This window comes from Tasmannia lanceolata, unplaced genomic scaffold (genome assembly GCF_043159265.1).
Source record: "Tasmannia lanceolata isolate RefF3 unplaced genomic scaffold, GAP_Taslan_0.1 ptg000007l, whole genome shotgun sequence".
Classification (NCBI taxonomy): domain Eukaryota; kingdom Viridiplantae; phylum Streptophyta; class Magnoliopsida; order Canellales; family Winteraceae; genus Tasmannia; species Tasmannia lanceolata.
Genome location: NW_027518684.1, coordinates 23,374,945 through 23,397,692, shown reverse-complemented (window position 1 = coordinate 23,397,692; position 22,748 = coordinate 23,374,945). Strand labels below are relative to the sequence as shown.

The 22,748-nt window shown below is 40.0% G+C and overlaps 1 protein-coding gene across 1 annotated transcript; it reads left to right on the top strand.

Annotated features, from left to right (window-relative positions):
• Positions 1 to 873: 873 nt before the first annotated feature.
• On the top strand, positions 874 to 22,405 carry LOC143882314 (ubiquitin-conjugating enzyme E2-23 kDa-like). Its single transcript, XM_077385841.1, has 6 exons — positions 874 to 1,048; positions 1,131 to 1,210; positions 3,134 to 3,248; positions 3,366 to 3,418; positions 3,566 to 3,694; positions 21,891 to 22,405. Exons 1-6 carry the CDS (start codon positions 1,005 to 1,007, stop codon positions 22,019 to 22,021), a joined length of 552 nt encoding a protein of 183 aa, XP_077241956.1. The 5' UTR covers positions 874 to 1,004; the 3' UTR covers positions 22,022 to 22,405.
• Positions 22,406 to 22,748: the final 343 nt, after the last annotated feature.

The window sequence follows — 22,748 nt, the reverse complement described above, 5'->3', positions numbered from 1 at the left end:
AGAGAGGGGAATAATATGGAAATAATGGGTACGCCAATGGAAATAATGGTTACAGAGAGGGGAATAGGAATAATGGGTACGCCAGCGGAAATAATGGGTACAAAGAAGGGAATAATGGTTACAGAGAGGGGTATTATTAGAAGACGCCACCGTTTCATATTGATGTCCACGTGTCGTGGATCCGACCGTCATTCATATTGGCGACGACTAAGATTTAAAGGAACCCAAGGACTCTAGGTTCACAGAAAGATTTCAATCCAAACCAAACCGACTATGTATAGAGCTGCTAGCATTCCAAAAAGTTTTTCAACACTTGTCAGGCATCCATCCGTCTCTAGGTATTTCCGACGGCCAAGATAGAAACGAACCCAAGGTTCTGTGACTTCTGTTGGTTCAAATACTAGACGGACCAAAAGAACCTCGTGAAACACGCCAGTAATGAAAAAGGAGGTTGAATGACGTTTTTGCAGGGTCTTTTTCGAATCCGGTTTTGAAAATTAGCCCGTTTTTTGTTCTTGTTTTAAAAGGTGCCCACAATCCGTATTTTCACTAAACATCGGCCCGCATTCCGTATTTTTCTCCGCGATTTATCATGAAATTTTTTTTCCTCGCAGCCCCACTTGCCCTTATTAGAAGAGCATCTAGAAGGGGAAATAACAACACTTTCTAAGCAAGAAAAGTCACCATCTTGTGGCGTTTGCGTGGTCTAATATGTCACGTTACTTAAGAAGTGGGTTGATTCGTTGTCTTGGACGAAATAGGAATATGGTTAATGTTTAGGGATAAAATGGGAAATAAAGTAAATGCAGCAGTGGGAGAAAGAATCTTGAGTAGTGTGTTAGGGATATTTTAACTAAATTTCACCTCCATCACAAATTTTGTCCTTTTCTCCCTTTTCCTTTCATTCTTGTCTGAAAGCCTCTGAATGCAAAAATCTCTCCTTTTCTTTAGCTTCTGAAAACCCTCTCCCCTTACGCAACTAGGAAAAAAAAAGAGACAAAATCATGTCTTCTCCAAGCAAACGCCGAGAAATGGACTTGATGAAACTGTAAATTTCCTCATAATGCCCTCTTTAATTTCATCTTATTTTTTCTGATTTTTTTAGGAATTTTATATCCTTGTTTTTGTAGGATGATGAGTGATTACAAGGTAGAGATGATCAATGATGGCATGCAGGAGTTTTATGTCGATTTTCACGGACCTAGTGAGAGTAAACCACCAATACCCCTGTCTTATCTTTTATTTTATTTTCTTTTTTGTGGGTGTTTTTTTTGTGTGTGTGTGTGTGTGTGTGTGTGTGTGGAATTCTAGTCCTTCTCTATGATGTTTTTTATGTGGGTGTTTGATGTTTTGAATTGATTAATTGAAGTTTTATGTCTATTTTCATGGACCCGGTGAGAGTAAATCACCAATACCCATATCCTATTTTTCTTTGTGGGGCTTTTTTGTGTGGAATTCTAGTCCTTCGTTATTTATTTTATGTGAATTTTTGATGTTTTGAATTGATAGTAAATCACCAACACCCATATCCTATTTGTTCTTTTATTTTTCTTCTTTGTGATTTTTTTTTTTTTTTGGTGTGGAATTCTAGTCTTTTTTGTGATGTTTTCTATGTGGGTGTTTGATGTTTTGCATTCAGAGTAAATCAGCAATACCCGTATCCTATTTGTTCTCTTATTTTCTTCTTTGTGGGTGTTTTTTTATTTTTTTTATATTTTTGGTGGAATTTCTAGTCCTTCTACTCAACTCAACTCAACTAAGCCTTTGTCCCAAACTAGTTGGGGTCGGCTAATGAATCCTTTAGAAAATTTTCATGAAGAAGGTGAAAGGATCTACCTGGCTCAAATTGACTAAGTCTAATCCTAACACTAGTTGGGTTCTTCTACATGGATCATTTTCTTCCATTCTATCCTATCCAAGGTCATGTTCTCTGTTATATTCCTAGCCCCCAAGCAAGGGCGAAGCCAGCAGGGGGCAAGGGGTGGCAATTGCCCCCTTAAAAATCGAAAAAATAAAAATCGATTCAACCTTTTGAAAATGACAATAGTACCCTTCTCCCCAGTTGAATTTCCTACTTTTTATGAGGGAGGGGGCAAATGGAATTATTTCAGATCTTTACCCTTTCCCCCCAAATATGAAGTCATGATTTTCTAAAATCGCAAAAGCCTGATTTTTAGGGATATTTTTCTAAACATTCTCTATGGTTAGATGGGGAGAAGGAGATTTTGATCATTTTCAAGCCAAAAGAAAGTCAGGCCTTTCCAAAATCACACCAAACCTGATTTTAGGGTTGTTTTTCTAAAATTCCTCTCTTGCTGCTGAAGACAAATTCCTTTCATATGTTCATTTTGTAACTAAATAATATGTAAAATACTTGAAAAGTTGAAAAACCATGGTAGATTAGCACCAGCCAGCAAGTCTAGACCTTAATAATGACAGATTGTTTGGCATGAGAAAGAGTAAGCTACATAAAGAGAGTAATTAGGCCTATATGTAACCACAAACAAGTAATTTTTAATAATACAAAGATGATCCTAGAAAGTAACATGAAAATCATTTTTTTTAATTTCCTTGTCTACTATGAACTTTAAATTAAAATAAAAAATTGCTACACCACAATGAATGGGATATAGCAAATTTAGAGGTATACCAAATTATAATTATGGAATGCAGAGTACAGTTGGTTCCACAGTTCTTGATGCACAATTAACTCAGATTTATGTTTGAGCACAATTTAATCTTGATGTAGGTTAAAATGTGAGTTGCTAGATAATTTTAGGGAAATTATTCTTTTAAAAAAAATTTGCCCCCCTTGAAGCGAATTCCTGGCTCCGCCCCTGCCCCCAAGTCTTTCCTTACTGTTCCTACCCAAGTTGTGGAATTCTAGGCCTTCCGTGTGTGTTTTTTTTTTGGTATGGGTGTTTGATGTTTTGCTTCTTTTTGGTTTTTTTTCCTTGTTCTTTGCATTTTTTATATATTCCTTTATGACTTTCTGCACTAATTCTATTCTGCAAGTAGAGGAACATCTTCATAAGTCGTGTTACTTGATGAATTCTCGGAATTTACTTGTGGATTTTATGTGGGTATTTGTAATTTCAAAGAATAGGAGGATTCTTTTTATGAATTCTTACAGGTCCCTATCATGGTGGTGTGTGGAGGATAAGGGTGGAATTACCAGATGCCTATCCTTACAAATCTCCATCAATTGGCTTTGTTAATAAGATCTACCATCCAAACGTTGACGAAATGTGAGTTTCTGGTTATCAACTTCCCAGTATTTTCATCTATGCGAGTCATATTATCGTAATTTTGTATGCTTTTAGCCACTGGACTAGTTCAAATCGCCTGTCGGGTTTGAATTTCAGGTCTGGTTCAGTTTGTTTGGATGTTATCAATCAAACCTGGAGCCCCATGTTCGGTAAAATAGCTCTTTGAACTCATTTGCGTGTATAGATGTTAAGACTTGGATAACACTGTGAACATATTTAATTTTTTATTGCAGCTGATCATATGCTATATGGGTTAGTATTTATTTTTTGGGGATATTGATTTCCATTCCTTTCAGATCTTGTGAACGTTTTCGAAGTGTTCCTCCCTCAACTTCTTTTGTATCCTAATCCATCTGATCCACTGAACGGAGAGGCTGCTGCTCTGATGATGCGTGATCGAACTTCTTATGAGCAGAGAGTTAAAGGTGATGTTCTTTTTTTATGTTCCTTCTCTAGTTTTGTATGCCATTTATATTCATGTCACCAGGGTGAAAGGTTGTCTTTGATGTCATATTCCTCCCCATAAGGGTTTTATGAAGTATGTGCTTGTTTATAATTTGATCATTTTCTCTTGTTTAAAATATTAAAAAGGGTGATGCCCTTTGGAGCTAGTTTCATTTGGTAGTAACATATGTGGCCATCAATGCTTCTCACAATGGTAGAATACTTGGCTTTGTTGAAATGTCTTTTGCATGTATGAAAATGTGTAGAGAATCATAATGGAAATCAAGTATTAATGACGTCATTAGTTATCTTACCCTAGTTATGATCTGTGGCATTAATATCCAATACTTTTTCCTGGTAATTATTGCTATTGAAAGGAGGGACTTTTGATGCGTGTGATAGTATAATTCTATTGGGGAGTTCGTTGATGATCCTGAACCTAAAGCATGCAAATGGCCATTGTGTTTTTCTTCATTTCCTTACTAATGTCAACATCAACTTAAGTGAGGTGCACTTTGCACACAACTTTTCCATTCTTTTCTCAATTACTGTTTTCATTAGTCGTTCTCTCTCTCTCTCTCTCTCTCTCTCTCTCTCTCTCTTCTTGAGTCATAATGAAGCTCTATTAGAAACTCTCTCATCGACCAAGCTGGTCACAAGCAAGAACAACACAAGATGAGAAAATTGTACAATGTTAAGGGAGCTAAAAAACCCTCCCTAGCTAGGAAATATACTTCCTCATTGGTGGAGCACTGATAGGTTGGAAAGAGACTATAGCTAGACAAAAAGTGGATGATCTCATCCATGCAGTCTTCAAAGCACCAAGTGTTACATGGAAACAAGTTGGCTTGCCGTGATAGGTGCTCGAGTATGTTGTGGTGCCATGGAGAGCTATGATAGGCCCAAGGATGGGTGCATTGTGTAGTTTAACTGACTTGTTGAGGGGGCATTTAAGGCGCTTGGTCAGGGCCAGATGGGATTGGGCACGGGTGGTTGCCTCAACCACTTGGGCCCAGCAGCTTGTGGGCAGGACCCTTGGTGGTTAGCTAAAGAATCATGTGGGGGCCTGACATGTGCACGAGCAAGGTTTTAAATTTCGGTTTCTGTGTCGGTTTCGGCCACCACCAAAACCTAAACGTCTCGGTTTCGGGCCGAAATCATGTTAAATGAACCAGGAGTTAGCCGAGAATATCTTTCTCCATTGTTTGTTGGCCTGCAAGATTTGGAGATCAGTGGTGAGTTGGTTTGGAGTGGTTTGAGGTTTTCCTCTTTGAGAGTTTATTTAGAGTTTGTGGAGGCCTAGCCTTTTCAAGAGAGGATCTTCTCTTTGGCATGTGGTCCCATATGTTGTATTTTTGGACAACGTTTTAAATTTCAGTTTCGGTGTCGGTCACCACAGAAACGGAAACGTCTCGATTTCGGTTGGAAATGTCGGTGGAAATCTTATAAAATCATGGAAACATATGGAAATGATAGGATTTTAAGATGAAACTTTAGGAAACGCTAGAATAAGCACAGATACACACTTACAAACCATCGCATAAGCAAGACATTCATCCATACATAGTGGTTTAAGAACATCGAACACCTAGTGACACGCGATGTCGCGCTTGTCTGATAATTTAGTACATACCATATTTCATATGTAATTATATTTTATATTTATTATATATAATACATACTCCACATTTCACATAAATTTATATAAATATAATTTTGTAACACATCTGACATAGTATACCACTAATACACGTGGTTTTAGTTTCGGTATGCATTTCGGTTTCGGTGTGCGTTTCGTTAGGGATGGATTTTGTGATGGTTTGTGTGAAAATTTAAAAGCATGGTTTTGAATTCTATGGAGAGAAAGAAATCAACGCATTTTCGTTGGGATTAGCTGGTTTATTGAGAGGTTGTTATGGGAGTTTAAGTTTCTTGTTGTTATTTGGGTTTTAAGTAAAGAGCAATTATGAGAAGTATGTACCCTAGACTGTTTTAGAAAACGTAGAGAGATACTAGAATGACAACCTCCCCCCCTTTCTCTCTCTCTCCTCTCTTTGTGTGCCTTCCCTCCATCTCTCTTCGTATTTATACCAACTAGCTACACTTTTGATGGATCCTTAGTGGGGAACCCTGGGCCTGCTGGGAGGTTTTTACCTTTTAGAGATAACAGAGCAATTTCATGGTAGTTCTTGATTCCAGTTGGATTTTCTAACCCTAATGAGGTTGAATTTGTGGTCTTGTTGACCGGACTACAGATCTTCTCCTCTAGGTTTACTGGTCATGGTATTGTGGAAGGCGCATAATGTGGTTAGTTTGGGTGTTGAGAGTAGGGGCCCTTGAAAAAAAGAGTTGTGCATTTGCAGTTGTAGCTTTTCATTGGATTGCAGCAACGAACAAGGTTAAATTTCAATCCCCGTTATACATTTTTGTTAGGCCTAGATAAAGTACATGAGGACATCACATGTAAACCCTTTCAATAACTGAAAAGGATCACCTTTGTAGAAATACCAAACAAACAATAAAGGGAAATGATATCAACACAACCATATTTTGATATTTTCACAAACCATATTGTCTTTTAGTATTTAAAGAGCTGTCAAAAGGTTATAACATTTTCCAAAAAGCTCTCACGAGCCAATTAAAGAGACAGCTGGGTTTCTGCAAATACCAAAATATGGTTGTTCTGATCACATTTACCACAATAAAACATGTGTTGAAAGGATGCTTTTAGCACAGAAAGGTTTAAAACAGGGAGTGTAACCCTGGAAAATGCAGTTTGAGAGCAATATTCTTTGATACTGCCCCAAGCCATGGAACTTGGGCAGAAAATAACCTTTGTTAGTGTATGTATATGCCTATGGGCATATCCGTCTTTTGTACATTTCTCATTATATATATAAATACACAAGTGAGGGGAGACTCCCTAACTCACAATTTCTTTCTCTCATTCTCTTCCTCAACATGGTATCAGAACCGTAGGGTTTTGATTCCCTAGGGACCCCCATAGCAGCCCCTCACCCTCCCTCTTCTTTTCTCCCTTCTCCTCTAACCCCAACCCAAACCCTAACCCAAACCCAACATCTCTGCCCCCCACCCTCTTCCTTTCCCTTCCCTTCCCCTCCTGCTCCCACTGCCCCTCTTCCCTTTCTCCTAACTCCTCCACTCCCTGCTACAGTAACCTGCCCCACCGCCCCCCCCTCCCACTACAGTACCACTACAGTAACCCGCTACAGTACCCTAAAAAAAAACCATTTTTATACCCTAGAAATCTGCTCCCGCAGCCTTGCTTTCTCTTTGTCTTTCTTCTCCTAATGGCTTAAATCTCTTTTACCTACTTCCGTCTTCTTTTCACGGCTCCAATCTTATACCCCTAGATCTGTGTGTCTTCATCATGTCAGCAAGGGTTCTTTCATACCCTATTTATCATTTATCTCTTCGGAGCCGCGATCTCCATTATTGATTTCTCTGCTCTCCGCCTCGGCATCGTTTCTTCTCGTCAGTTAATTCTCTCTTTGATTATTTACTCATGGATAGCCCCATTATCGAGGATCCCTCTCTCGGACGGCCCCCTGTGGCTACTGTTCATATGGCTCGCCCATCCTCCTCTTATAACCCTATGTCTTCTTCGATGGATGATTCTTTTCCTCCCATGACCACAGTCAGGCTTAATTTTTCCTCCCTGAATTGGAAAGTGGCTGTGGAGACCTATCTCATTGCTAGAGGGAAGGTTTCTATTCTTTGTCGTGACCCCCCTTCTCCTAATGATCCCACTTATGATATGTGGGAGCAGGATGATGCCCTTATCCGTACTCTCCTTTGGCAGAGTATGTCCCCTGAGATTTCCGGGACCATGATACACCTTCCCGTTGCTCGCCAGGTTTGTGACATACTGCTACTACCTTCTCTGGGAAAGGCAACCTCTCTCAAATTTGTTCCACATATTCTCAGTAGATGAACCTTCGCCGCGGAGACACTCCTCTCTCGACCTACTACAGTCAGCTTGTATTCCATTGCCAGCAGTTAGATGTTCTTATGCCTCTTACCACCGATTTGACTACGGCCGTGCAGCAGCGTGATCAGATATGTGTCGTTCAGTTTCTCGATACTTTTGGTCCTGAGTACATGCATCTCCGTCAGCAGATATTTGGATCTGGCACGATGCCCTCTCTTCAGGAGGTTTACTTGTGTGCCCTGCCATGTACTCTTGATGACTCTGTGTCGGCTCATTCAGTTGATATTATTGCCACTGCTGCCTATGGCGTAGGTGACCGTGCTACTCGGGGTGGAGGCACCTTTGGTCATGGCCGTGGCCGTTACTCTGTCCGTGGTGGTCGTGGCGGTGGACGTGATCTTCCTGCAGGGCGTGGTGGCCGACTGTGTCCATATTGCTCGCATTGTCGTCGTGAGGGACACTATATGAAGACTTGCTATGTTTTGCACCCTGAGCTCCGTCCTTCCTCTTAGGCTCATTTTGGCCGCTCCGCACACCTCGCTGCACCAGATTCTTCTGAGCCTCCTCTGCTTCCGTTCCGCCCAGCACTGGGCCTCAGGCTAGTGTTTTTATGTCTCGTGCCGACTATGATGAGTTACAGCGTCTCAGGTCTACCAGCCATCCCCCGACTGCGACTTTTTCTCAGCCAGGTAGCTCTCCTGCATCTCTTCTTACTAGCTCCAGCTCCTGGATCATTGATTATGGAGCCTCCAATCATATGACAGGTACTTCGTTCATTTCGTCCACTTTCTGATCAATCCATCACACTGGCTGATGGGAGCTCCACTCCTATCTCTATTGTTGCTGATATTTCTCCTCGTGTTGGACTTACATTGTCCTCTGTTCTATGTGTACCTAAGTCACTCCTTTAATTTACTCTCAATTAGTCAGCTTACTAAAAATCTCAACTATTCTTTCTCATTTTATCCCTCTTACTGCTTGTTTCAGGATCTCTTGACTGGGAAGACGATTGGCTCGGGCCGTGAGATAGATGGGCTTTATTGTCTGGACTGTAGCCCTTTTCGTACCATTTTACACAGCTCTAGCGACGCATATCAGTGGCACTGTTGTCTTGGACATCCCAGCCTTGATCGTTTGTGATGGATATCTATAGTTTCTTCTTCAGTTACCCCCTTTACGTGCGAGGCCTGTGAACTTGGGAAACACCATAGGGTGTCCTTCCCGTCTAGGCTTGTTAGTCGGGCGTCGCACCCTTTTGATTTAGTGCATTTTTATGTATGGGGTCCTACGCGAACTACCTCTGTTTTTTGGAAATCGTTATTTTGTCATTTTTATTGATGATTATTCGCGTATGTGTTGGTTTTATTTACTAAAAGATAGTTCAGAAGTATTCTCTGTCTTTCGTAATTTTCATTCAGAAATTACTAACCAATTTAATTGCACCCTCAAATCCCTTCACACTGATAATGCCAGGGAATATTACTCAAAGTCCAATGGTTTTGAGGAATTTCTTTCCACTCGTGGTATTCTACATCAATCTTCATGTGCTCACACCTCTCAACAAAATGGTGTCGCTGAACGGAAAATGCGATCATTATTGGATGGAACTCGCACTCTTTTCTTCCAGATGCAAGTTCTCAAATCTTATTGGGGCGATGCAGTTCTCACTGCTAACTATTTGGCTAATCGGCTTCCATCCTCGGTTCTAGGCGGCTCATCCCCTTTCTCAATTTTACGTCTTCATCATGAGCCATTTCCTCTTCCTCCTCGGGTATTCGGGTGTGTTTGCTTTGTCCACAATCTTGGACCTGGTTTGGATAAATTAGATCCTAAATCTGAACGATGCATTTTCCTCCGCTACTCACGCACTCAGAAAGGTTATCGATTTTATAGCCCTCGGCTGCATCGATCCTATGTCTCGGCGGATGTTTCATTCTTCGAGACTGAGCCCTTCTTTCTAAGCTCTCTGAATACGACCCCTCTCTCTCTCTCTCATTCTTCAGATCTTCCTCTACTGATTCCCGTTCTTCTTGACCCGGTAGTCTGTCTATATCCATCGTCTCTCTTACCTTCTCCTTCTGTGATTCCTATACCAGATACCTCTCCTCCTTTACAGGTACCTTCTCGGCTCCCGGCTCCATTAATTAAGAAGACTTATCAGCGCCGCCATTCCTTTGCAGCTCATCCATCTCCAGCAGCGCCATCACCAGCCCATCAGGAGCTCCCTCCTTCCACATCTGAGGTATCCATCAACTCTCCTATTGCCTCCCGCACTCGGTCTTATAATATTGCTCGCCTTATTTCGTCTTTTGTTTCATATGATGCTCTCACGCCTGCTTTCTGCAGTTTTGTGTCCTCTCTATCTTCTGTTTCTTTGCCAGAGTCCTTGGCTGCAGCACTTGTTCACCCGGGGTGGCGCACTACTATGGACCTTGAGATGGATACCCTTCAGGCAAATCAGACTTGGGATTTAGTTCCACTGCCTCCTGGTGCACGCCCCGTTGGATGTCGTTGGGTCTATACTGTGAAATATTTTCCTGATGGCTCTGTTGAGCGCCGTAAGGCACGCTTAGTTGCCAAAGGGTACACTCAGACGTTTGGGGTGGACTATGGCGAGGCATTTTCTCCTATGGCGAAGATTCCTTCAGTGCGTGTTCTACTTTCTCTTGCTGTCAATCAGCGTTGACCTTTACATCAGTTGGATGTCAAAAATGTTTTTTTTTCATGGTGAGCTCATAGAGGAAGTTTACATGGAGCAACCTCTTTGGTATGTTGCTCAGGGGGAGATGTCATCCTCTGTGAGTCGATTAAACATATCGAGGTTGATTGCCACTTCATTCGGCACCGAATTCAAAAAGGAGAAATATGCACAGTGTTCACTAGACCGGTGGACCAATTAGCGGATATGTTTACCAAGCCATTGAACAAAGCTAAATTGAGTGATAATTGTAGCAAGCTAGGACATATACATTCCAGCTTAAGGGGGAGTGTCAGTGTATGTAACTATGTATATGCCTATGGGCATATCCGTCTTTTGTACATTTCTCATTATATATATATATATATAGACACACACACACACACACACATTAGTGAGGGGGAGACTCCCTAACTCACAATTTCTTTCTTTCATTCTCTTCCTCAACAACCTTCAACAACCTTAATTAAAATAGCCTCCCACATGTGACAAAACCTAGATTAAACATATCTTCCCATTAATAATAAAAAAAAAAAACCTTAGCCCGTCATCTACGAATATCTGAATCTCGAACATGCGTCAATCTTGATTCAAAGAGCTTGAGCTCAATCTATCGTGGAATTATCAGAGCTCTAGTACAATTTAAATCAAAGATAAATGCAGGATACTTGAATATATCCCAACCTCATTTATAAGAATTGAGTCTAGAGCCTTGCATACAACATTAAAAAAAACTATGAAAAATAGAGGAGTATGTTAGTACAAGACATTTGGGGGGCACGGGGGAGTGTCACGGGGACTCAGTTGGAATTAAAACCAGAGGGGAGCACTCCTGTCTAAGTGGCCGGCTGCCTCCACTCCTTTATGGGCTGGCTTTCTATGATGTGCTAACCCTCTAGGCCCAACAAGTTGTGGGCCGGAACCTTAGTGGTTTGCTGAAGAGTTGTGCGAGGACTCGCCTATGTGTGTATGAGGCGTGGCGGGAAATCATCTTACAGCTCGTAGGCGTTCCCTAAGGAAGCTTTGGGTGCATGCTGTGAGTTTTCATAGGGATGCTCCGGTTTCTTTGATGGGGGACGTGGACCAAAGACAATGCATGTAGGGTTGAGTTCCCACTTGCATTGCGTGTACGGACGGTTGGCGAGACTGCAACTATACTTTGCATCCGCACCGTGAAACATCTCTTGGGTAGACCAATCTCTATGCTTACCATGAGTTTTTGCTGGGGTGGCTTCGACCGCCCTCGCGAGATGCAAGTCTTGTGGATTAGTCCATGGAGGCAATGTTCTGAAAATCGGAATCGTATCGTAAATCGTAAGAGGGGTCGAATCGTATCGAATCGTAAATCGAATTGTAAATTGTAAGATTTTTTTAGATTTATATATAAAAATCAGAAAAAATTAATAAAAAATAGGAAAATTTACTAATAAGAATAAAAAGAGCAATTATCAATTTTCCATTCAAAACCATTAAAATAAATAACATGAAATGCTTGATAACCACTTAACTGATTGTCATAACTCATAAGTAAAATTAATTAACCATTCATAACTCAGTTCAAACAAACATAATAGGGCACACGGCACGGCACACCCTTGTTTGTTTTAGATTAAAATCGGAACTTCTATTATTGATTAAAGGCTCTGTTTGTTTTGGATTTTGAGAACAGATTGTGAGTACATAACATTAACAGATTATTTGACCCCAAATTAAACGTAAATTTGGGTCTATAATCAGTTTTGCACATGAAATCAGTTCTCAAAATCCAAAAAAAACAGAGCCTTTTAATCAGTTTTGGACTATAAATCAGTTCTCAAAATCGTGAACAAACAGAGCCTAAAAGGGGTCAGTACTATTTGTTTTGGATTTTAAGAATTGATTGTAGTCCAATCGGTTCTCAAAAGCCAAAACAAACCGAGCCTAATCAGTTTCAGACTCAATCGGTTCTCAAAAGCCAACACAAACAGAGCCTAATCAGTTTCAGACTCAATCGGTTCTCAAAGCCAACACAAACAAAGCCTAATCAGTTTTGTACTCTAAATCAGTTCTCAAAATCTAAAACAAACAGAGAAAAGGGTCAGCCCTATCTGTTTTCGATTTTAAGAACTGATTTGAGTCAAATCAGTTCTCAGAATCCAAAGCAAACAGAGCTAATCAGTTTTGGACTCCAAATCAGTTCTCAAAATGGAAAACAAACAGAGCAAAGGGTCAGCCCTATCTGTTTTGGATTTTAAGAACTGATTGGAGTCGAGTCAGTTCTCAAAATCCAAAACAAACATAGCCTAATAATCAGTTTTAGACTAAATCAGTTCTCAAAATCGAAAACAAACAGAGCCGGAGAGATGGAGAAGGTAGGAGGAGAAAAAAAACAGAAAACAAAAACCAAAAAAGATGAAATATAGAGAACTTACCTAAAACTGAAGTGGGTTTTGTAGCTTTCTTCTTTTCCTTTTCTTCCTTGTCTCGTATTCCACTCTTTCTTCTTCTTCTTGCCTTGAACGAATGGAGGAGATTGGAACCCTAAGATCGAAGTGGGTTTGGGCTTTTTTGGTGCTTTTGTAACCCTAAAGGCGTCGTAAACAAGAGTAGTCGAGAGAATGGGAAGATTAAGTCGTAAAAACCCTTTTACGTAAGTAGTGGGGCCCACTTTATTTAAAAAAACAGATTCTGGATTGAATCGGACGATTCACTTGCATCGTACGATTCACGATATCCAAAAACGATTCAAGCTAACGATTTAAATCGTGAGGTGTACGATTCAATTTGAATCGTACGATTTTGACAACGTTGCATGGAGGCATGCTTGCTCCCTGTATGACCATGCCTTCGTGTTTGATTGATCGATACGTGGCGGGCAATGCCTCATTCCTTAGTGGGCTTCAGCTATCCGAGCAGGGGACGGGGACGGAGACTTTTGCCACAAACTTGCAAATTGTCCCTCGATGCAGTGGTGTGAGCGCCTAAGTTTTTAGGCTTGGCGTCGCAGAGCGTGGTTGGACCTGACCTCGCCTCTAGATGGCTGTAGCTACCTTGTGGGACTTCTATTCTGGAGATTGGTTCATGGCATAGGTCTGTCCCTTGAAATCTCGACTCTCGAGGCATGAGACTTAGCGAATTTGTGCATGAGATTGGCATGCCTCGCATTGGATGGACTTGCAATCGACTTGATGGTCTTTTGTTCGATGAACTCATGATGCAGGCTGATCTCGAGTGGCTTAAATGTGGTTCACGACAAGAGCAAGTTAAGTAGCATGAGTGGGCTCGAATAAGCTTGGAGATCGTGAGCATAAGCAATGCAACAAGAGGTGTTGGGTGTGTAGGGCCTTGCTCTTGAAAAGGCTGGCCTTAGTATATGCATATGTGATGTAGGGTAGAGACAGGAAATAGAAGAAGAGGAAGAGAAGTAGAAGAGAAGAATTTAGGGAAGAGGGGAAGAAGAAGAATTCAAGCAAAGAAAGAAATCTCAATCAATATCAATAATCATCAAAAGTTACAAATAAGCTGTAGCTTAGCGAATATATAGGCAATTAAGAGTCCTAAAATAAAGAAACTCACTAAATTAAGAATCCTTAAAAGATTAAACTACCCTAAAAGCAATAAAGACTAAAATATCCTTAATAACATCAAGTAATCCCAATAATATCCCCAAGACAATAAAATAACTCTAAAATAAAAAGATCTCCATGTGGGTCCATGAGGGCGGCCCCGCGTAGAATAAACACGCAAGGGACGTCTACGATCCCCATCAACTCCCCCTGCTGAAAAGAACTCTCCTCCGGAGAGTGAAGAGCCCTGTACTTACTCTAAAATGTCGGGGTCCAAACGACGAAGCTCCTCCTCAGTAAGCGAAGTAGCGTTGGAATTAGGTCGACAACGCCACTTGACAAGATAGCACTGAAAACCACCACGGTGTGAGGAAACGATCTCATCGGCAAGTATAACATCAATCTGGTCGGTAGGAGGTGGTGGAACCAAGGTTTAAAATTTCGGTTTCGGTAACCGTTTCGGACCCCACCAAAAACTGAAATTTGGTAATTTGGTTCCAAATTCCGGACCCAAATTTCAAAATTATCACTTTTTTTTTAATAAATAATGTCATTAAACCGAAATTTCTGACCAAAATTTCGGTCCGAAATTTGGTAAAGGGCGAAAAATGGAATTTCGGAAAATTCTGGTTTTGGTCCCAACCGGTAGGGGTGGCCAGAACCGAACCAGACCCGAAGAACCGAACCGGAACCGAACTGTTTAAAAATACTTTGGGTCCGGTTCGGTTCCACTGATGGAGAACCGAACTTATTCGGTTCGGTTCCGGGTCTAATATTTTTGGTTCGGTTCTGGAACCGAAGAACCGAACTTTTGAATATATATATATATATATATATATATATATATATATATATAATATTTTTTATATTTCTATTATACATATACTTATTAATATAAATTACTTATAATATTAATAAGTAATAGTTAATAGATACTATTCTTATAATAAGAAAGTAACTTATATTATAACTTAATTAAAAGTCTTTTATAAATTAGTAATTAGTAATTAGCCATTAGAACTGGAGAACCGAACCGGACCGAACCGATTTTGTTCGGTCCGGTTCGGTTCGGTCCTACTATGTACTACGGTTCGGTTCGGTTCGGTTCATGGAACTGGGAACCGAGAACCGAAAAAAAAAAAAAACCGAGAACCGAACCGGTTGGCCACCCCTACCCACCGGTATCCGAAATTTCGGATTTCGGTCGAAATTTTAAACCATGGGTGGAACCACTGGTACTGGGCAGTTCGACCTGTAGAAACATCGGTCGGCATAGTATGAGGCTCGAAGGTACCTCGATATGTGATAAGATCTTCAATATTTAATACGGGACTAATATTCATATCAGCATGTAAGTCTATTAAATACGCATTAGGGCCATACTTATGAAGGATACGAAAAGGTCCAATGGCTCGAGTATGTAACTTTTTGAAAGAATGGCGAGGGTAACACTCAGGATGAAGACTAACCATAACATAGTCGCCTTCATTAAATTCAAGTTTCCTATGATGTACATCAGCGGCTAGTTTGTAGTCAACATTACTTCTAGCAATCCTACAACGTATATCAGCATGAAGGTCATGGATGTGCTGGGCAAAAGAATCAGGACTAAGAAGGACGGGCATCAAGGGGAAATGGTATAAGATCAACAGGTTGACGAGGGTTGATGCCATGAACACTCTCAAAGGGGCTCTTTCCAGTAGTCCGATTAACAGAACTATTGTACGCGAGCTCAGCAGTCGGTAACAAAAGATTCCATGGACCTGGACGGTTTCCTACCAAATATCTCAACAAATCACCCAAGCTACGATTAATGACCTCAGTCTGACCATTAGTTTGTGGATGAAATGCTGATGAAAATTTCAATTGTGTTCCGAAAAGCTTCCAAAGTGTCCTCCAAAAGTAACTAACGAATTTAACGTCTCTGTTAGGCACAGTGGAAATAGATAGCCTATGAAGTTTGACGACCTCCTTAAAGAACAGGTTAGCAACATGTACGGCGTCAGTTATTTTGCTACACGAATTAAAGTGAGCCATCCATGAGAATCGATCTACCACAACCAAGATAGAGTCATGTCCTCTAGTTGTCCTAGGCAGTCCAAGGACAAAGTCCATGGAGAATGAGGAATAGGCAAAGGCGTGTATAATCCGGTGTTTTGCTTCTTAGCCTTTCTCAATTGGCAGGTGCGATATTGGGACACAATTCGCGCTACGTCTTTTATTAAAGATGGCCAGTAAAATCGATCCTCAACTAACGTGATTGTTTTATCCCTGCCAAAGTGTCATCTAGGCCTCCAACATGCAATTCCCAAACTAAGAAATCTCGAAGTGAAGTTCGGGGAATGCATAGCCTTGATTCTCGAAATAGATAACCGTCTTGTATTAAGAAATCAACATGGTCTCGACGGTTACCATCACGGACATCTTGAAAGATGATGCCAAAATCGGGATATGTGGCATACTCGTCTTTCAGCCTATCAAATCCGATGACTTTGACACTCATAGACTGTAAGACCATAACCACACGACTTAAGGCATCGGCGACTCTATTTTCTACACCGGCCCAATGATTGAGGACAAATGTTGTAGAAATTATATCCACTTAGCATGCCTTTGATTTAATTTCTTTTGTCAATGAAGGTATTTCAACGCTTCGTGATCAGAATACAAGACAAACTCCTTAGGTAAAGTAATACCTTCAATGAAACAACGCCTGGATAACAGCATACAACTCCTTTCATACGTAGAATATCGTTGTCTAGCCTCATTAAGTTTCTCGCTAAAATAGGCAACAGGGTGTCCTTCTTGACTTAATACACCTCCTATCCCTACTCCTAACGAATCGCAGGAACCTCAAAAGCTTTAGAAAAGTCAGGGTGAACTGGGTAGGAGCTTTAATCACCTTCTACTTGATATTCTGGAAAGCTCAAGTGGGTCCAACGGAACTCTTCTTTTTTCATGCATTATGTTATTGGAGCCATATGGGTACTGAAGCCCTTAACAAATATTCGATAAAAGGTGACCAATCCATGAAAACTTCAAACCTCTGAAAGCGTCTTAGGAATCAGCCACTCATTAGTCGCCTTTACTTTCTCAGAGTCTGTAGAAACTTTACTTTAGGCAATTAATGAGTGGCCGACGCTTTCAGAGGTTCGAAGTTGATGGGGATCGTCGATGTCCCTTGCATGTTTAGTCTAGGCGAGGCCGCACGCATGGACCCACATAGAGATCTTTTTATTTTAGAGTTATTTTATTATTGTAGGGATATTATTGGGATTACTTGATGTTATTAGGGATATTTTAGTCTTTATTGCTTTTAGGGTAGTTTAGTCTTTTAGGGATTCTTAATTTAGTAAGTTTCTTTATTTTAGGACTCTTAATTGCCTATATATAAACTAAGCTACGGCTTATTTGTAACTTTTGATGATTATTGATATTGATTGAGTGAGATTTCTTCCTTTGCTTGAATTCTTCTTCTCCTCCTCTTCCCTAAATTATTCTTTTCTACTTCTCTTCTTCTTTTATTTCCCTTCTCTACCCTACATCAAATTTGGTATCAGAGCTTTAGATCCAAGTTTTCCAGCAAATTCTTCCCTCAATCAGAGCTAAAGATCCAAATCATTCCTTCATCCAAACCCAATTCATCTTGTTCTTTTGCTGATTTTGCAGACCTAAAAACCAGTCCTTACCCCATACCCATCATCCCTAACCTTGAAACCCTCTGATGGGGACATCAACGAAGAAGGAGGATTCAAAGTTTACAAGCGAAGAAAGAATCGTGGGAAGGACATTGACTGATTTTTGCATGAGAAATGGACGTTAACATATGCTACATATACCACATGTGTTGTGCCATATGCCACATGACATGCGTATTGGGCGTCCACTCTGTTGATGTTTTTTTTAGTTGTTTTTTTCTATTTTCTTCATTTTATTCGTAGCCTACTTTTTTTGTATCAATTCTCATCTGTTTGGTGTGTTTTTTGTATTATTAGAAAGGTTTTTCAATTACCTATCTAATGGGCCCAAGATCACATAATTTGGATGTGATTTGAGCAAGTTATGAGTGTTTTTAGTAAGTGGTATAGGTCTTACGGGATTACTATTTTTGGTAAATTTTAAACTTTATTTAGTTTACTTTGGATTTGATGAATGGTTGAGATTAGTTTTTAACTTTAAGTTATCTTCTAGGGTTTCTTTTCTTATAAATACATCTTATGAAAGCAATGTAAGAGACTCTGGAATATTGAATAGAATTGAGAATTTTTTTGTGAGAGCTATTGTAGCTTGGACTTCTTCTTCTCTTCTCCTTTTGGTGGCTTGGAGCCATTCTTCTCTCATCTCATCTCATCTCATCTATTATCTTCTATTTCTTTAATCAAATCAACACAAGTAAGGTTTGTAATTCAGATTTTCTATTTTCTTTGTTCTTGAACCCCAAAACTAGAAAATCCAAAATCCATTGATCTCCCTTGTTCTCTAAGATCTTGTTATGAGATTTTGAGAGATTGTTTTTATGATTAAACCTCAGTATAAACACCCAAGAACCTTAACTTTAAACCCCTTTTGCAGCCAATTGAAAATCCGCACCATTTTCAAGCCCTAAAATTAGTTTTAGTGATCCATAGCCTAAACCTACCATCAAATCAGAGCCTAAACCCTAGATTAACCTTTCTTTTACATTCTAAACCTTAATCTAAGATTTGGACAGCAGTTTTAAACCGAAATCCCAGATCTACCAAATTACCAAAATACCCCTACAGCCCAAAACTGGACCGTTTTGAGCCTTTTACTGCTGCTAGACATTTTTTTTGTTTTTCTTCATTGGATATTATTATTTCCATGCTTGTGTTACATCTATTTCATTGGTACTTACATTAGCTTTTAGTTATTTTAATTGGTTGCATGCGTAGCCTAGTTTCGGACTAATCTTTCTATTATCAATTCATCTAACGAATCCTTATCGCTTTGATTGATTTCTATAAGGTTTAGTTCATGCTTAATTACAATCTTTATAATTATTTATGCTATTTAAGTCTCATTATTGCTGCTGCCCATAGAGTAATTAGGCGTTAATTCGGCCCTAGGTAAGTTGTCAAGTGTTCTTTTAGATTTCTGCGTAAGCCCTAAATTATCCTAAAGGCTTAATCCCACTAGGAGTGTAGGATTTCCCCTAAATTAGGTATTGTCCTGCATCACCCTCTTTCCAAGACCACCACCTTATGAAACCCAAACAGCAGCCATCAAGAAAATCCAAACCCACCTCCATCCCTATTTTGTTTTTTGCAAAACCATTCAATAATGAGTCCCAAACCCATTCTCAGAGAACCCCAAACCTATTCTCAGTCTTATCGTAACCCACTTCCATCTCCCAGCCACAGAACAACATCTAGATTCATCCAAACCCACTACCATCACCCAAACCCTTTCTTCACAAACCCTAACTCACAAGAAAAAAAAAACAAAGAAACTTACTTAAATTAAGAATCCCTAAAAGACTAAGCTACCCTAAAAGCAATGAAGACTAAAATATTCCTAATCACATCAAGTAATCCCAATAATATCCGTAAGACAATAAAATAACCTTAAAATAAAAAGATCTTTATGTGGGTCCATGAGTGCAGCCCCGCCTAGAGTAAACACGCAAGAGACGTCTATGATCCCCATCAATATGTTAGGGCGCCAGTTTGTTTGCGAGAAAAAGAAAAGGCTTGTGACGCTTAGGCATGCATATGAAATTTACAGTTTGGTCTTAGGAGAGGAAATAAGTACTTGATCAGACCCTTATTCTCTTTTTACAATACACAGTATTAATTTAATGAAAAATAAACTCAAGTAAGATTCCAAGATCAATCGACTCAAATCTAGTACTGAAACTGATATTGATGTAAATCCAGGCAAAGGTCTAGGCTTGAATGATACCATGTTGAAGAATAGACTCAAATATAGAAGAGGGAAATTTTGGAAGAGAAGAAAACTAAACTAATGTGACTTCGGGTAATACATTAATGAGAAATAAATCATATGGAGAAACATCGCAGCAAATTGTGAAAGAATATGAGAAAGACTTCAACTATCGTCAAAGAACACGAACCTTTGTAATTTACAATGGCCAAATTTCAACTCATTAAGTTAAACACATCTAGAATTGAAACTGATATGATTTAGCCCATTGTTAATGTTTATCATTGTTTTCGTTAATTCTTATGATTGTTGCCATGTTAATAATTGACTTGAACTCTAGAAGGGGCGATTCGGAGAGAAGAAACTAACTAAACTAATTTATCGACCCACTGGGTAATATATTAAGAAAAAGTCATATGTTGAAGTTGGATCTCTATGGAAACAATAATTCTGATCTTCAAATTAAGACACTCAGCGAAACACCATGGCCTTGTCCACGCAAATGGTCTGTTGCATATGAGAGCAGCCACACAGGCTCACTTTTCAGCAGACTGGACTGTCTTCATTCACGAGGTGGCTGCTCTTACATGCAACAGATCATCCGCGAATTGCCTTTTGCGATGGACTGCAAAAGAACATAGACCTGCAAAAGATCTACGAAAATTATTTTTTTTGAAAAGTGACAAAAATATATTGATCATTCATACGAGAATTACATGAAGAAGGGACAAGGAGTCCCCCATGAACTACATCGTATGAAGACCTAGGAGATTACTCCAGGGCCCTAAAAGAAAAAAAAACCAAAGCTATTCCCCCTTGACCATCCCCTTAACATTCACCAATCCAAAACATAAGACACTAAGATTCCAAATTCTGCGACCTTCTGAGAAGATCATTCTTAAAGAACCCTGTTAAAACTACCAAAAAAACCTTTGCGGTCTTCAACGAAGATCTTGAAAACAACCCTTCCATAAGATAAAACTTCCCCTCTTGTGCGATCTCCCTCAAAGATCTTGAAGACAACCTATTACAGGGTTAAAGCAAAAACCCTCAAAACATTCCATCAACAACACCCATTAAAACTTCCCTTCAAGAAGAACATTTTCCTAACTCCCTCAGAAGAAACTCAATCTCAAAGTCAAGCTCATCCTCTTTCAACAGGAAGACAGAAGGATCCGCGGAGTCCGATATCTTACTTTTGGAGACTTTTTTACAGCGATCAGCTCTTCCAGCTTTCTAATTCCCAACTCTCTGTTTTCTTCCCAGCGAAAATGCCGCAATCTCCTCTCATCAGCTAGACGTTCCTTGAAAAAAGAGAGTTTGTACAGGGGCACATGAGTCTTCTTTACGTTGTATGACCCAGTCAAACAGAATAGATCCTCCGCATTCTGTTGAGCCTCCTCCTTGAATTGCTTCCATTGTCTTTTTATAAAACCCTTGATAATTTCCTTGGGAGTCGGAGCACCCCTAGAGGCTTTCTCTTCATTGTAAATCATCACCTTTATGTTACGAAGATCCTCCACCTGCTCCGAGAAATCCATAGCCCTCAAAATTAGAGAATACCTTCAACTAACACTCATTCCTTTTCTGTTGTTGTATTTCTGTAGTTGATTAACATTCTCCCATTGTGTACATTTTGTTCAGTGATTTGGAAACATCATCTTGTTTTCGATTTTGTGGCAGCTAACCCAACTTAGGGATGCCAGCTTTTGATAGTAACCATTACAACTAGTTTATCTTCTTCTTTTAAATGATTAAAGAAAGAGCCTTCATCTCATTATGGAACCTACTATTTCTTACTGAGTTACCGTTAACCCTGAATAATCTGATACTGTTTTGAACCTAACATTTTATACTGTCGCTTCCACTAACCCCGTAAATCCATTCCTGTTATTATGTTGATTGTGGTGTATATTTGACAGATGGGTCTTAGGATTTGAATATTCTGAGCCTTTACCATATCATTTTACTGTATGATGAGAATGATTATGTTTAATTTCTGTTTATGAGTTTATGACACCTGTTTTAGCGATTGTTTTATATTCAACTGATATTACTTGTACTCTGTCATAATCCAGAATACTGTGAAAAGTATGCAAAGCCCGAAGATGTCGGAGCAGCGTCGGAGGAGAAATCCAGTGACGAAGAGCTGAGCGAAGCTGAGTATGATTCCGAAGACGAGGCGGTGGCTGGCCATGCTGATCCTTAAGCTGCATCCTCCTTTGAAAATCTGTCTGTATGTGTACATTGATATTCTAGCTCTAAATCCCAACTGAAGAAACAGACCCAACTCTGCCAAAGGATTATTTATGGAAATCCAAGCTCTTTCCATGTATTAGTTTCCCTGGTCATTGTGTAAATGCATCAGACTCTGGGTTCATGTTATGTATGTTCTGTGGATGTTGGACTTCAATGGGAAGCCTGAAAATTCAATGGATCCAAAAGGATCCGAATGTTAAATGGCCCGGATTTGGGCATGGCATTTGGATTCCAAACGTGCATATTAACCTGGATGTAGCCACAGAATCCGATGGAGCTTCATAAATCCAAACGGAGGGTGCTGATGTATAAAAATGCCCTTCCTATTTGCGTTCATTTGCGTCCACTCAGATGTTGTTCCCAACATTCATAAACTTTAATTTCCCCGCTGTTTGTTTCACCTAACCCCTAGCAATTCCTGTAAGATGTTCCTAACAACTCATCGATGAGGCCAGCTGCACCAGCCTTTAGACGGACACCGAGTCCTTTACATCGCCCGATTGAGCAACCGTCCGAACTCCAACACGTGGCCTCCCACCAAGAGTATGTTGGGTAGTCATCACCTGTCAATTCCCTGACATCCATCACCCTCCACACGATGCTTGTACGTCACCTTTGTGCACGCCGCCTCACAGGAAATAGGTCACATCAAACAATCGCTCGAAAAGGCAAGAACC